The 16827-nt window shown below is 41.6% G+C and overlaps 1 protein-coding gene across 10 annotated transcripts in view; it reads right to left on the reverse strand.

The window, feature by feature from the left end:
* The window catches only part of NKD1 (NKD inhibitor of Wnt signaling pathway 1), a 267650-nt gene that overhangs the window by 103953 nt on the left and 146870 nt on the right, over positions 1 to 16827 (reverse strand). For 9 of the 10 annotated variants that reach the window (XR_016470895.1, XR_016470894.1, XM_090149943.1 and 6 more), the window contains 3 exons: positions 5060 to 5216; positions 4887 to 4919; positions 4527 to 4687 (listed from right to left, as the gene is read on the reverse strand). Coding sequence is in view for 8 of the 10 variants with exons in the window: in XM_090149943.1 (XP_090006069.1) it covers positions 4527 to 4687; positions 4887 to 4919; positions 5060 to 5084 (219 nt within the window). In the remaining 2 variants the exon portion in view is untranslated. Of the gene's footprint in view, positions 1 to 4526; positions 4688 to 4886; positions 4920 to 5059; positions 5217 to 5352; positions 5458 to 16827 lie in introns of those variants that run through there. The other variant, XM_090149944.1, reaches the window with a different exon arrangement.

Raw genomic sequence — 16827 nt, forward strand, 5'->3', positions numbered from 1 at the left:
AATACATAGCTCAGCTGAGTTCTAAACCTCTCAGTCCATACAAGTAACTATTTCTACAACAGTGCCATTAGTGTACTTGAAAATATTTCAAAGATCACCTCAAGCAGTCACACAAGATAGTGCCTTAGGATATTTGTAATTGATCTTACTACCATATTAGCAAGAAGAGAGTCCTTCAAATGTCATTCTATCCATAAAATGACCCCAAAAGCAGTGCTACAATTAAATCTTCCACTTCAGTGGCCTTTAAAGCCACATAGTTTATACAGGCCACTAAAAAGTCTCATTTCTGGTTATTATTTTCACTTTGGATGTGTACTCTATCCAGCCGTGCCTCTCATAAGGCAATGCATTTCTACATACACAAACACATACTATTTAACAGTGGGGAATTAGGAAGAACTTTTTTCTAAAATTAATGAAGGACCATGCAAGAAGAAGAGTAACACTGAGACTGGCCCCTAGTCCCCTGTTAGTCATGCAAGGAATGTCCATTAATGTCAGTGGCAGTTAGAGGCATAGAACAAATGGAGAACAAGCCCCAGCTAAGAAACAGTGATGTGCTTCAGCATTTCCCAGAGCATCAATCCCAGACCAGGTACTCAACTCTAATTAATATCAATTAAGTTAGAATGTGAGGATCACTAGCACCAAGCAGTCCTTTACTGCAGAAATGGTGAGCCAAAGGCTTTCCTGTTTCACCTGAAATTGTTACTTCCTACTTGGCTCACTGTGAGCTAGTTTGAAATTTAATTAAAAACCAGATTTTTTTTTCCAGTCCCAAATACTGATTTCAATGAGATGCACAACCAAGAAACTGAAAAATTTCATATGGCTTTGAAGATAAAAATAATTGAACTAAGCAATGTCATATTTAACATTTTCCCCTCTAGCACAGAACTACTTCTCAGTTAAATAAATAAATACATGTATATTTGCAAACAATGTTGATCTCCGGAAATGGTTTGCAAAAATAAACATGCTGCATAAATTTAAACTTAAGAATTATGCAGGATAATCCACAGTGCCAGGAAACCTCTCAATCTCTAGGCACAAGTTAACTCGTTCATAAAGCAGCAAAAGAAGCACATTCACTTGCTCTAACAGATCTACAACTCCAGTGGTTTTAATTAGCTTTGAAAATAGAATATGACTCTTCATGGATGCAACAAAATTCCTCTTTAATTCTCTGTGATGGAGAATGAGAAGGGTGTGGCCAGCCCTCAGCCTCCTCAGTAATTAAAACACTTAGAGCAGAGCAGCCCCTGCTGGGCGGGTGGCAATGGCTTAATTAGCCCAGAGCAGAAAGCTGTTTACACCCCAGAAGTGCACATGTTAAATACACTCCCCTCCCTTGATTCATGCCTTCACTCAACAATTTACCGCTATGAGATCAATCTCAGATGACAGATGCAGTTTGCAATAGCTGGACACTGATTACTCATATCCCAGTGAATTCGTGCTGGGGAGAAATATACCAGATGAGGGAAGTCTTCTCCAACCAAGAAAACTCAAACCTTCAGTTCAGGAAGGTAACAGGTACTGCATGCTGAAGCCCCTACTTGTGTCAAACACTCTGTGACCAAACTGACACAAAGACCTGCCCTCCACAGATACTTCATGAGAGTCATACATGCAAATTAAATCAGTCTAGAGAGGAACACAAATGAAATTTAATTGCTTTCCTATATTAGTCATTCATTCCTCTTTAAAAAGGCTAGATGAATCTGTACTTCAGTGTCACCTCCTCTGGATGACGAATTTAAGTGAAACAATTCAGTGTGTTCGTTCTTGAGGAAACCAGTCTTTCAACTCCAACCAACACAGAATTTTTGGCCTATGTGGGGTAACATAAATCAAACTACACTATCATATTCAAGCTCTAATCAAAATGAACCAAATCATCAGTTTCAGATATGGAAGCAACTCAGCGCTGTGTTTTCTATCAACAGCTCTTTGGAAGTATACTGGATTTCACCAAATAGGGAAATGCTTACGAAACCCTCATCAACAAAAATCTGGTTAAGGACTCCTAAAAGGAAAATTATTCCTAAGACCACTGTTGGTTTTCTCGTTTTTTTTTTTTGTTGTTGTTGTTCATGGTGGTGGTGGTGGTTGTTTGTTGTTTAAACTCAAGTTAATGTTTCTCTTGCTGCAAATATTTTCATTGGTGTTTGATCTAATTCTTTCTGCCATAAATCACAGAAGTGGCAATTAAGACCTATTTCAGGGAAAAGAAGTTCTAATGAGAAACCAAGTTTCCCAGTCATGACAATAGAGCTGTTCCACTCCACAGTCTTACAAGCTAATTGAACATTTTTAAGAGGAGTTTTGAAGCAGTAAGCAGAAGAGCCCTTGGCTGATTCAAGAGCAACTACACTGTGTTACTGGGGGAACACACAGCGCCACTAGGAGAAGTGACCAGTAGCCTTCCTACACCTAGAGGTGAATGGAGAACCAAGAAGTTAGGCAACAATCCACTTTGAATCTTGGTATAATTATATAAGAGATCAAAGACATCTCAGAAGAGAAACAGTTGTGCAGTCTCGTTTACGGAGTCAATAGCTCCGTAATCCTTGTCAAAGACTGTACATATGGCACATCTGTTTCCAATGTAGGATTAGAAACACATCCTTCCATATTACCAAAAGTTCGTATTTTAAAGGAACTTCAGTGAAGCTGTCATAGTGTGGCTGTGATAGGATGACAAATGAACTGAATCAATTAGCAGGCCATATATGCATGCAGATACAATCAAATATATTAGGCAATAAATTCCCAATATTTTCAAACATCCTGAAACAGCTTTATCAGGATGACAGTAAAAAGCCTCATGGGAACAGAGCTTTTAAACCTATTTACAGTTTTATAATGTAGTAAAAAGTACAGGCTAATTTTTAGTTAATGGCCTGCTAATTGCTGAGCTATCCTGAGGACATCTCACGATACTTCGCTCTACTGTCATTCCAGCTGAGCAGACATCACAGAACTGAAGTTTTCTAAATAACAAAGTATATTTATTATCAAAGATATTTTTTCTTTCCAGAAAGCAAACTACCCTCGTGAAATGCGTTTTCATTCACAAAGCTGAAGTCAGCAATTTAGACGTTTATATTTTAAAACCATGTTTAGTTTGGTGAGTTCAACTTTCTTTCCTAGAAAAAGTGTGTGTGAGTGGCAGAACACAGCTGAAAAACCTGACTTTCAAAAATGAGGATAATGAAAGATAACTTAAAGGCACGTTTTAACTCTTTGCAGCTGTATCATACATGTATGTACCATTACTAATGTCAACATACTGTCTCCAAGTAAAATACAATGGAAATCACTAAAACCAGACAGCTGCAAGGTGAACACCAAGCAAAGCAATCAAGTTCATCATTTACAAGCACTTATTGATATAAGGGGTATCCTACCCTCCTCACCTCACTTCCAGTGATTCCCAAACAATTTAGCCTCCTCTATATACAATACTGAAGAAATCTAAAGAGTTATTAGCTTTTTCAAGTCTACACATCATCCGTGCAATTCAAGACCACACCTAACATGAAGTCTGCTTGATCTCTTCTCCAGTTCACAAGTTATTTATTACCTCTCTCTCCTTCCCCCAGAAAGAAGAAATGCAGACTTCTGACAATAAAAGTGATGGCTAACAATGTAGTGAGGCTGCTGGAGGTCTGGTGGCCCTGCTCTACTTGTGTTCTCAAAGCCACATTCCTTGCTGAGAAGTACAGATTCCAATCTCCCCATCTCTCAGGTTACTTTTCCATTGATGCATCTTTCAGTGTTTGATCCAGATCTCATGGAAGTCAATGGGAGTCTTTCAGTAAACACCAATAAATTCTGGATCATACCTTGAAATCATACTACGAGGACCATACCTGAGCACAACTGCCTTTGTTCATCTGTTCATCTCCCATCATGCCTTTTTGTTTAAAGGGACAAACAAACAAAAAGATCAACAAATAGCTTAAACATTTCCTCCAGTGCAGCTTTACATAAGAGGACTGGAGGAAAGAGAAAGGTTGGAAGATGACCAGCATGTGGTAACAGCCAGGACAAGTGACGTGTGCCCCACACTAACAGCACAGAGCAAGTAAATAACAATAAACTCGTAGGGAACTTCTCCTTTCCTGAGCTGCTCTGCCAAAACGTGACAAACTTGTGCACCAATCGGGGTACACAAGCTTGCACACACTGGGGCTGGCTTCTCTCCAGCGATTCTCTGTTCATTCCCACTTGTGATGGGTTTTGTTCCAATCGTGCCGCCCAGACACTGGCGGACAGGTCCCCCCCTGCTCCCCTGGCTTTTGTACCAGCATCAAGTTTGCTCCGCAGCTCCCAACTTCATCAAAGGACAGACGGAAACCACCCACGAGGCAGCCCCTGGAGCAGCACTACGGCAAAGCAACCCCTGCGTTCGCACAACCGGCCCTCGGGAAGGAGAGAGAGATGGAGACAGAGCTTTTGGTTTCCCCCGATTCAGAAAGAAGAAAGGAGGGGGCGCAGCTAGGAAGCTGACATACCCTGCCGCTGGAGAGCCCGCAAGCAGCCCGGTGCTGGCAGCCTTGGAGTCCCGAGCTGCTGCCTCCGCTGCTGCTGCCGCTGCCCCCGGAGTATTTCTGCTTCACCATCCAGTCCTCCAGCCCTTTGCGAGCCAGAGAGGCGTTCACCGCAAAACTATCACCTAGAAAAGAGGAGACAATGCCGCCGCTGAGCCGCCCGGCCGGCCCGGGGAGCCCGCAGCGGGAGCGGGACCGGGAGCGGGACCGAGCGGGCGGGCAGAGCGCGGCGGAAAGTTGGGGAGAGGGCAGCGGCCGGGGGCAGCCGCGGGGACGGGCGCGGAAAGGCGGCGAAAGTTACTAGCAGCAAGCAGCCATCCCTACCTTCCGGACTTTCTCTGGGTTTACAAACGGCGGCTAGGCAGATCCAGAGGAAAGTGTGTGAGGGAAATAATAAAGGAAGATCGTTAGACACCAGTATAAAATCACAGCGACAAACCAAGTAAAATCCGAATAAGGGGAAAGGACTGAGGAAGTAGCAAGTGAAAGGAACTAACCATGCTTCGAGTGAAGTTTCCCCATTTCTCTGCATTGATCTGCAATTACGATTCATTTGACTGCTTTCGGTAGGGTCAGGTTCTGTTGTCGTTCTTATTTTTGTAGCTGTATAAAATCCCAGCGTGTTTAGAAATCCATGTGCTCCGCTTCTCCCTGCTAAAGCACAAGCGAGAGCAAATCTCAGCTCCCTCCTGCAGCACGGTCCGGCGTCCCCCTCTCAGCTCCAGCCTTCCTCCTCTCTCCTCTCTTTCCCAAAGACAGAGGCGGTTACAAAAGACCTTACTTCACCCACCGGGGAACATGATTGACACCTCATTGAGATTAGACCACTTGCAGGCAGCCTCCGCCTTCCCATTGGGCCGCGGCGGCACATGAAAGGGACGAGAGAGCCTTTTGGAGGCTCCCAAAAAAAAAAAAAAAAAAAAAAGGAAAGGAAAGAAAGGGGGAAAAAAAAAAAAAAAAAAAAGGAGCAGCCGGGCGCGTTTCACTTCCAGCCGGCACACAGGCGGCGGGGCCGGCCCGCCCCGCTCCCCGCGCAGCCCCCGGGCACGCAGCGCTGCGCCCCGAGCCCCGCCGCCAGCGGGCCCGGCCCGGCCGGCAGCGCCGCCCCCCGCCGGCTGCGGGCAGCCCCGGCCGCTCCTCGCCGGCAGCAGCGCCGGGCACGGCCGCGGGGTTGTCCCCTTCGCTCCCGGCGCTGGGCGGAGGGAGCCGGGCACGGCGCTCGTGCTGGGATCGCAGCGCCTGGCAGCGCCCCCGGGACTCGGCTGCGGGATTCCTGTCCCCGCTCGGCGGGAGCTCGGTTACGGAGAAAGCCAGCGTGTCTGGAAAAGCAGTTACTCTATTGACTTGGTCCTGCAAAGTGTTTTCCACAGACATCTTCGCTCGCGGAAGCGATCCGGCCGAAGTACCGCGTCCTGCCAAAAGGCAGTTTTGGGGGTCGGATCTGCAGCCGCTCCTGAGCGATTCAGAATGTTTGCAGTAGGAAGACAAAGACTGCATGGCTTTGCTTTTTTCTCAATTTTTATCGAGTATATGAGACTTAAAAAGCATTTCCTCTTCTGTTCCAGTTTATGAATGGTATATTTTTTTACGTATATAGTAAACTAAAAGGCTACTTGGTGTTTTATAAAGAGAATTCTCACAGTCATTAAAAATTTGTTTCCTTCCTCTGGCTGGTCATTATTTTTTTCTTTATGAAAATCACATCTCCCTTGAGATCTTTCTAGTTGAACTAGGAAAGATAAAAGGGAACAAGGAGAGTGTGTAGTAGATTCAAAACAAGAAAAAACCAAGGCTTCTGAGAATTTCACTCAAGAAACTACTGGTGAAGCTATGTAGGGATTGACCCAGATGGACCTGGTCCAAAACTTCAAGGCCACATCTGTGCTTTCAAACCCATACGTTTCAAACACAGGCAGGAAGGAGTTAGACTTGGGAGCTCATCTGAACTGGAGATTCAAAGCATATGGAGCAATGCTTCTGCATGGGATTGGGATGAGGAGAGGAAGGTCAGGCTCGGAGCACATTTTTAGAAGAAATTCCAAAGCACGTGGATGTGGTGAAGGGCTGGTATGAAGCAACTGTGCAACACTGCCATTGGAAAGCCATTACATGAGCTATGTGATGCCAAATTGTTCTTGGGATGACTGCAAAGACATTTCTCACATTATTTCAACTATTTATCAGTCTAGCAAAGAAAACACTCGCGTTGTGAAATGCAGCCATTGCAACAGCATCAATTGCCTGTCAAATAACTAATAGCATGCATCTTTTGAATCTCTTTCTTTTTTATGTATTTTAATAATTTATTTGGCCCATTTTTTATGTTGCGTATTTAAAGTGTCATATTTGTTCCTTTGAAGATTTTGGGGAGGAGAAGGAGGGAAAGAAAGAGATTTAGATGAAGCAGACGCCTGGGGGCATCAGCTTCACCTAGACAGTGAAAACTTGTAAAAAACTCTCTGATGGATGTTAAGACATTTGAAACTGTAACCCTCGTTTTATTTCCTCCTCAGCTCGGTCTATACTCTTGAATACCCTTTTGTTTACTTCATCAGCAAACATTTTATTTGGGTTATCATTTATCTTCACTATTTACAAGAAGCAGAGGATACCTCTTTGGATGTGCCGCCCAAATAATATGGCCTCATTAATTTCTTTTGTGAAATAGTGCCTCCATCATCCAGCTCATGGAAATGCAACTGGGCCTCAGAAATGTCACGAGTTTCAGCCCAGCATGTTGGGGAAAGAGCCCCACCTTCACGGAGAGTACAGAGGGCCACTTGTGTCACCACTCCATAGACCAAGGGACGTGTGTTTGTACCACAGTCACTGTTGTTCTGTATTGCTTTCATACATGCAACATTGGCTAGATCTTAAAGTACGCCCTTCTCAATTACAACAGTAATGTACCCTGCAAAAACAAGAGCAAACCTGGCCCCAAAATCCCCAACTTCACGAACAGTCTGAGCATCCAGTGTGTTTGTGGTCATGATGCTCAGGTGCAGGAACAATGAGACGCGGACCACTTACTTTTTGTGGAGCAGGAATCACAGATGTGGGAAGTATTCTTCTACATGGGAAAGTTTTAGCTACACTTAAAGAGCCAAATCTTGAGATTCTCGGTATGTTTTTGATCAGACAAATTCTGGTTGATTTCAGGAGGCGTTAGAATGGTGTAACAACTGAAAAGGGACCTCAGGATTTGGCTCAGTAGAATCATAATGATCCTCAAAACTACAGAGACTTTGAGGCACACAAAGCCTTTTGTTTTTCCTTCCATGGAGCCAGAAGTGTGTTAAGTAGTGACGTCTAGTAAAATATCAGAGTAAAGTACACCATTCATAAAACTGTACAGATGATTAAAGGGTCTCTAATTCAACCCAGTGACCCCAATGGAATTTTTAAAGTTTGAAAGCCATGACGTAGAGTATTATTCATTGCCCTTTCATTAGTGCTGACTATGCTCTAATTTTTCAGAGGACGGAAAACCTTTTTGAATCTTGTTATAAAACAATCTGGTTGATAGGAAACAAATGTATCTTACCAAGAAACAAGTGAATAAGACCACTCTGGGAATTAATTTTCAATATTCAGTGGCATAGTGAAATTAATGACAAAACTTGCAATAGCAAGACTTATCATTTGCTAGATTAAGAGGACCTCTGTACTACTGAAAGTTGCTTTGATGTCCCAACAAAGAATGGGGACTCATCTGCACAGCAATATTAAACAAACAAACAAACAAACAAAAAAAAAAAAAAAAAAAAGTCTAGTTTGACTCTTTATTTGTGTATTAGCTACAGAAGAGAGGGCAAAAACAAATGCTAATCTAGTGTATGGTGATTAAAGTAAGCTAGCATGTAAAAGATTCAGATTCAATATGTGCCTGAAGACAACTAAGCATGGTATAAGGCTACCTGAAAACAAGTGTCCTAAAGCAGCTGTTCAGAGGCTAGGATAGAAATACTGTACAACACACTAATCATGTACCTGCCCTTGGACTGGTAAATTTGGTCAGAGAACACATAGGACTCTTATACTAGTCTACTGCAGGAAAACAGTCGTAAATAGCTGACAGGACTCACCTCCTCATTAGGAAGACCTAAATGGTAAGCTTGGAAAATCCCTGTGGCCAGCAAGAAGTCTGAGTCTTGCCCAGCACACAAGCCATGTGCCATAGGCACTGCTGGCAGTGTTCAGCCGGCTCTTTTGGTGCTGAGGTGGGGTAGCAGTGCTGCATCCTTCTGCTGTGACACTGCTTCCTCTAGGGAGGAAGGCAAATACAAACAGCAGCTGTCTGAGTAACAGGGTCAGGAGTAGGATAGTGCTTTCCAGTTCTTCAGCTTCATCTCCCTTTTTTTCCCTCTCTAGCCAGGCTCCCATCCAGCAGAATTCTGACATTGGATTTCCTAAGTCTCAGATGTGTGTTGTCCTCTTCCACTTGGATGTGTCATGCAGGCCCTGCTAGACTACCTGTGCTTCTTAAGATGGAAAAAAAGGGTTTGTAATTCTCCAAAAATTGTGCACACGGAGGCAGTAATGTGCAAACAGTGCTGCTCCTCCTCTGTGTTAAGTAATCACCGTCTATATTTTGCAGAAATGTTTTGAGAAAGGGTTGCTTAGTTGTGAAGGAGAAAATGAACTGGTTTTTGTGCTTTCAGCACCATTGTCTGGGATGAGATGAAATATAAGCTTGGAAGATTTGGGGGATCCACTTGATATAGAATTTTGATGTCTGTTGTTCTCAAAATCATGAGTGGCACAAATCCCACTCAACCACCATTTCAGCCACCTTCTGGTTAGTTTCTTTTCTTACTCCATAAACGAATAATTGCTCACAGCAATGACACCTCTTCAATGATTGCATCAGATGATTTCCTGCTGCTAATGCACTTAAGGGTCACAGTCCTGGGGCTGCAGGTACAACGGATCCGTTTAATAACATTGAAATTTTGGGAGTGACCATATGAGTGCTTTGATTGCTCATTCCCGAGATGGTATGCCTGTCAAAAGACACTTCCAGCTTTTGGGTCTTTGCCTTTGGTACCCAAGGTCTTGGCAGTTTTTTCAGCACTTTTGCCTCAGGCATTTTTGCCGTCTGGCATGTCAGCACCTACTAGCTTTAGCAACTTTGCAGCCTTGGCTTATTGCTTCAAAGCTTTGGCATGAGTGTGCACTGTGGCATCTTTTCAACTCCAAACCTACTTGCTTCACAGGTTTTCTTTGTGTTTTTTTTTTCAGGATGTCAGCAACTGCCCTGACCCTAGGGAGGAAGAAAGACTGATCAGCAAGTTCAAACAGTGTCTGTGCAGGAGAAAGATGTCTATCACAAATGAGCACATTCACTACATCACTTGCTGAGGAGGGAGGGATTCTGTGCAAGGGTGCCAGATATCATTGTACATGCCTAGGTACCAATGAGAAGTTTTTCCAGGCCTTCTTTAAGATTATATTTGTACTTCTTCTGAGAGCCTGCGATAATAGGATAGAGAAATCTCTGGCAAATTTCATTGTTAAAAAGCTATGTCCATACTACTGTGGATATAGTTTCCACCATCAAAGTTTTTACTCTTTGACTAGTCTTCAAAGCTGAGAAAAAACACCATGTGGAGAGAGCTGTCGTGTTTAATAAATAAGATGCTTCCTAAGAATACGACCAGGAGACGGCTAGATATCCTTTGTACCACCTCCACTAAATCCTCCTTTCAGGCAGTACCACTTCTTTGAATTGCATTCGGGAAACTGAATCTAAAATCTTCAAATGGAAGAACACACAGTGATGTGGGGTGTAGGCTCATGCCAGCTTCGTCTTTGTTCTCACTACCTATTACTGTGAAAGCCCCCATCAGCTACTGCCTTCGTTGAAGACCTGAGTGTTGGCGGAACTAGAAGTCCTTTCTGTTAGAAATGCTCTGTCATTGTGAACTGGTAACTGTCACCTGTCCTGCAAATTTTCTTTCAAATTACTTTGCCCATCCAATTCTATAAACTAGACTTCAGCTCATGAGAAAATTGGAAGATGGAAAAAAAACCTCAGCACTGAATAAGATCTAGTAACAGTGAGACTCTGATGCTCTGAGATCTCTTTCTAATGCTTTCCTAGCAATTTGAAAGATCCTTCAGTAGATTTTAATAGATCTAGAAATGCCTTTTACCTGGAATCTGACTAGAAGAGCCACCAGAAAAAATTCAAAGATTGAATGGAATTACCAGGATTTTTTCTGTCAAGTTTCCCCAAGGAAAACACAGTTCTTTCCCAAATGAAGTGGACTTACAGTTTACTTACAAATCTGAAACCCTGTGGATATCCTTCATAAAAAAGTCAATCCTTGATCTATTTTGAAGTGTAATTTTTCTGCAAGATTTTTCCAGTGGATATTTTGATAAGAAATAAAAGTTGCTAACAACTATAACAATATGGAGAGAAAGCAGAAAAATAACTTTAGCCAACATTGTGTACAGTATGCTACACATAAAAAGAAAAGAATCAATGTTAAAAGTAGTGCCATGACTTCAATGATCAGAACCTTTCCTTTAGCATCTAAGAAATGACAAGTGAGAAAGTTTTAATATAGGAGAGGATTTTTATTTGCATTTCTTAACAATAAGGGTAGTTTATACTCCACCTGGTGTCTTTTCTCACATCATCTTTTATGGGCTTCTCTCAGTGACAAGTACCTTTGTACAAAGGTTTCCCCCCTCCTCCCCCTTCCCTGGTTCTAACTCTAGCAGGCTTCAGCATACAAGCACAATGGGAGCATTGAAAGGAAGACAGTGGGACACCTCCTTTGATCTTGTGTTCTAATAACTTGTGTATGTTTGTGTCCAAAAACAATGTTCCAAGGCTTTTCTCGTGAGGGCTGCGGCTGCTGCCAAATGAAAAGAACACTCATCGCAGGGGTGGTGGAACAGTTAAACTGTATTCAGGACAGGAAAGTACTGGCCAGTAATGTAAACAGCAGACTGTAAACTCTGCTAAATGCTTTGATGACTGAAGAGAGCCCCTCTCCTGACAGCTGACAACACAGACAGCGTAGATCTGCTCAAAGCATGGCACAGAGGGTCACCATTAAATCATACAGTTCCCTATTACTTTCCATGTCCATTCTAGAGGATACTCTACCTGTGGACAAAAGAAATGTGTCCTGTATTGGAGCAAATGGCTACTGTCAGGCAAGCCAACTGAGCTCCTCCACTCCAGTGCTGCTTGCTGAATGTTTTGTAGTTTTTAAACTACAAAAAGCTGGATTTTCGCTTTCAGTTTTTCATTTTGTTCCTTGCTGCTAACTTTATAAGAAAAGAGTCTAGAAAAATAACCCACAGAAGAACAAAACAGGATCAGTCAGACCTCACAGACAGACAGAGCACCAGAGCCACAGCTACAGAGGAGCAGAGGAAAAAGCTGCTTGATCAGAGTCCTATTGTTTCCAGTCATGTCCTGGTAAAGTCTTATAAACCTCATCACACATTGACACAACTATGAACATTGAAAAGAGAAGGTAAGAACCAGTATTTGTAGCTATGTTTTGTATTTAGGTTCCATCTCCAGAACCAGAAGATTTGAAAGTACAGATTTTGCCAGATAACAAAGCCTGATTTTCAGTATGATAGCTTTTGGAAAATTCTTTCATGTAACATGAAAAGCTTGGATTCAGTGGGCATTGGTTTGGTATAGCACCTCTGTGTTTGTTTTGCTTGTTGGTTTTTTTTTAATAAGCACAAGTTTGTTTGAGTTCTGTTGCTATATAAAGCAGCTTTTATAAATAGAGCAGTGTAATAAGTATTAAAGATAATAAATATCTGAAAAAGATAAAAATATTAGTAAAACTATCTTCCACACTGTGTGAATTACAGTTCCATAGTGTTTTGGCAAACTCGCTCATAACCATATTGAACTGGGAAAGAAGACTTTAACTGAAGATTGCACCAGGAGCACCATGTCACTGCACAAGCCTGGTAATGGCAACTTGCTGCAAGTATTTTGTCAACCTAAAATACAAAAGAAGGCCTTCTTCTGAACATTAAAACACAGCAAAACAAACCTTCAGGTCTATTTTTAAGTTGCTTACACATTGCATCTTTGGTTACTACTGATTTTCCAGGTGAGGCAGCACGCACCCAGCGACTGCCAGAGATGAGGACAGCAGCCATGCTCTGCTCAGGTACGAGCACTTCTGCCACACTGGATGCAGAGCAGACTCTGGCTGCCTGCAGCCCACAGACATTCTTAAGTGGTGAATTACATGTGATTTAAACAGAAAAGATCTGCATTTTTAACTGCAGGTATTCTGTAACTTCATACAGGGGGCTCAGCATGGGTGCAGCCTGCCGCAGCTGTGCAATTGGCTGTAGCCTCGTGCCAGATGTGCACCTGCAGTGGTAAAGAGCTGCCCAGCACCACATGAATGCATGTTCCAGGTGATGAGACACACAGACTGAACCCTGTGTCCCCCCCTGGGTATGTTGAATCCCTCACAAAGAAAAGAAAACAAATCCCTGATGCAGTGAACCACACTGGTGCAAACAGCACACACAAAAGCAGCTTGATCTAAACAGCCCTTGTTATTTGCCTCTGTGGACTTTGCTGCATAAACTGCTTTATTTTCAGTTCAGTTAATCTTTTCTTACAAAATGCATCCCATGGCTCGTATAGATAAGATACTATCTTAAATGATCTCAAAACAAAAATCTTCTCTATTCCTAAAAGAGACTTCTGAAGTCCTGGCAGATGGATAGACAGGAGAAGACCAAGTAAGATCTTCAATTATTTACTTCAGACCTCTCTGATTTGTCACTTATCATTGGCTGCCAAGTTACAAGACCTTGCACCCATCCAGCATGCTGGATTGATCTGGTCTGTGTGCAGCATGCTCGGCCTCTTCTCTATACCTCTGTAACATTTTCTTGTGGTGTTAATGACATAATTATTGCATTCAGAAAGGCTGTGTTAGTGTGAATGAAGTAAAGATAACCCATGGAGATCCACTTTGCTGATGTGCTCCACACTCTGTGTCCTTTTGCATTGTGCATTTTGAAATACATGACAGAAGCGACAGGAATTCTGGTATTTGCATCAAGCTAACAAACCCCCAATTCTTCTCCTGGCATTCAGTAACTTTGCTATGGTGGTTTTGAACTACTGCCAGACCATGTCTAAACAAGGCAGCTTTTTTTTTTTTTTTTTTTTTTTGCCAGCATCCTGCAAAGGCAGAGTGCAGTATAGAGGGCTTCACTTTGGTCTCTGCTCTGTCAGCAGAAGGTCAGGTACACAGAGCACCTCTGGAAGGTTCAGCACACAGCCAGCAGTTCCTGAATGTGCTACCTACTGCCATTGCTTGTGGGAGTTCCTTGCAAAGTCATAAGGGAATCTTCCTCTATAGGGCTCCTCCTGTGTACCAAGGCATTTAAAGGACTATAGACTGTACCAGTGAGGCTAACGCTGCCTTCATGTAATAGCCCAAGCACTTATTTTAGATTTTAAAAAATCCAAATAACTTCCTAGGTAGGAAAACACAAGGTAGAATTCATCTCCCTCTATAGTCAACTGAGAGAAATACATGGTTCATGTGGCCTGTTTCATATGTCTATATTTAAAGTAGTGATTAATCATTTTCTAAAAAGTACCTGTTAGGACAGGAATTGGCTATCTCAATACAGGTATTTAAAATAGGTCAGATGAAATGGCTATTCTCCTCCCTTGGTTATATAGGGAGAATGGGTGATGAGATGAAATGAAGATGTTGTAGGCAGCCAAAGCTGGGTGAGGTGAGATGATTTCCACTCCCTGTATGCAGTACAAGACTTAAGGCTCCTTTCCTCTCTGATTTTGAGGGAATAGAACCTTATTTACACAAAAATATTGCTCCTGTGTGCTACGCACTGTAGGGCATATAAGAGATCTGAGTGAAAAAATTGCTACCACACTGATCAAGGTGAACACATATAAGCCTAAGAGATCACACCTTTGTCATTATACAGAAATCAGTGAATGTGTAGGTTATGTTTGTGTTAAGCCAATCCCATGTGTGCACTTACAGCTGTTGAAGAATGTTGTAAGATCTGACATTACTCTAACCAGCCCTGTTATGCAGACAGGAACGGCACCATCCAATAAGTAGATCAACCATTCAATTAATCTCTAGTAGACAAAATGCAAGAAAGAAGAACTATATTATCTCTTTTTCTGTGATATTTCAAAGCAACTAAACATGGGAGTTCCATTGCTGACAAAGGCTCAGGGAAAGACTGGGCAAACTGATGTGAGAAAGCCACAGACAGTTTCTAAATACATAGAAGCCATCTCAAACTCAAGAATTCCCTGAATAACAACTTGTTAGAGGCTGAGAGGTAATGGAGTTAAAGCATCATGATATGCTAGTCCTGTTTTTACATACTTTTCCAGTCACTGTTAGTGACCAGTATCCTGTACAGCCATTCTTAAATTAGCTACAACAAATCAAGTGGACCATGAGAGTTCAACACCAATTGAAGAAGTTCATTTTGTACTGTCATCATGGAAGAGGAGAATTCCAAGTTCAGCCAAGCTGCTGAACTGGTCTGGAGACTGCATACCAATTTCAAGAAACTCTCATGAAGTACAATTCATTCTCTTTGCATCTGAATTGTTGTACAACAATATATAGAATATTAAAAGAAAACCTCGTTTCATAAAATGGTTTCCTCACGTCTTGAGCATCTCCTACTGAGAATGGGAAAGCATTAATAAAACTGGATTGAAAATTTTGCAAGTCAGCATAAATCTCTGCAGAAAAAGAATATGCTTCAGCTCTTCCTCACTGTCAGGTGATCATTCAATACTCCATGATTCTCCAGAAATTTTTTTCTGTACCACAAACCATTGAGGTAGATTATGTAAATGTTGTTTATAAATTATGGAATGGTCTTCAAACCATTTTTATAATTTTATAAATTATGAATGGTCAGTTCAAACTGGCAGGAGGGGCTGATTTAAAAGGACCACAAAATAGCCCAGCCATCCAAACCTTCATTTCAACAATTAAAAGTATCCAGAAAGGATTCCTTGCTTTCATTTTAAGTAATTATTACAAGTAGATGTAAGAATTCAAAACTACTGCGGAGCTCTAAGCCTCTGTCAAGCTTATATTTGGGGATCAGAGCAGCACAGAAAGCAGATTTTCTGCTTTGTAGGAAATTCTACAAATAATTTTAATTATTCTGATAGTGAAAAAAAAAACCTTGAAATTTTCATTTTTGTTTCAATGCTGCTTTTAATTTGAAACCGATTGTTCTGATTTTTCGGCTTTTTCTTTTACAAAGCACATTTATCTTTTTAATTCTTATATAACGGGATAAAAAAAGCTACTTCCTGTCAAAATGTTTGATTTCAAAACTACAAAGAAGTCCTGTTTCAAGTGTACTCAAATATCTTGCTCCGATATTTTAATATATAGGAAATCATCAAAAGCAAAACATTTATATGGATTGCCATTTGGCAATGAAAAGCTGCTCCACCATAAATTTTCTGTCCACTTCCAGTTTGAAACATGAGAGAATACAGGGATTATATTTACAAGTGGGTTTTGTGTCTTCATTGACATTACTCATCCCTTTCATCTCCTAAGGGCAAAGATGACTCAGAAAATGATGATTGAAATACCAGGCCTTAGAGACAACAAATACTATATTCATATTGTATCACGCTGTAAAGGTTTAAGATATCATCTGAAAAAAATACTCTCTCTGTTTCATTTGTCTCTCTATTTACCTCACTAAGTTCATCTTCTTGGTGGTTTCAGTGAGGAAAGTATGCTTCCATTTCAGATGCAATTCAATCTCTCTATTCCAGTTTTACTATAAAGGAAGAGTGTCTTATTTTTGCCAGTTTCCTTTCCGTGTCTTTGAATACTTCAGAGTGCCTCTGATTATGCTAAATGTTTTGGCTAGCTAAAAACAGTTGGCTTTATTTTATGTATTTTTATACCAAATATGTTTACAGCTAGTTTGTTAGAATATCAGGACTTCTTCCCCATATGAGACAGAACAGTGAATAGTACTTTGTTTGCTAATACTGAGCCGACGGTCACAATATACAGCATCCAGACTAGCCTCAAAAAAGAATTCTGTCCCCATCCAATACTATAAATAATATAGACATAATCCTATAAAAATATAAGAGAAAAAGAAAAGGGAATCTTAAGTATGCCTATTCGTCTTTTGGCTTTACAATTGTACAGTCCCTCTGAAGCCATCACGTTTCATTACAGCGGAGCTTTCTGGTCTGACT

This window comes from Phasianus colchicus, chromosome 13 (genome assembly GCF_987193195.1).
Source record: "Phasianus colchicus chromosome 13, bPhaCol1.hap1.1, whole genome shotgun sequence".
Lineage (NCBI taxonomy): Eukaryota > Metazoa > Chordata > Aves > Galliformes > Phasianidae > Phasianus > Phasianus colchicus.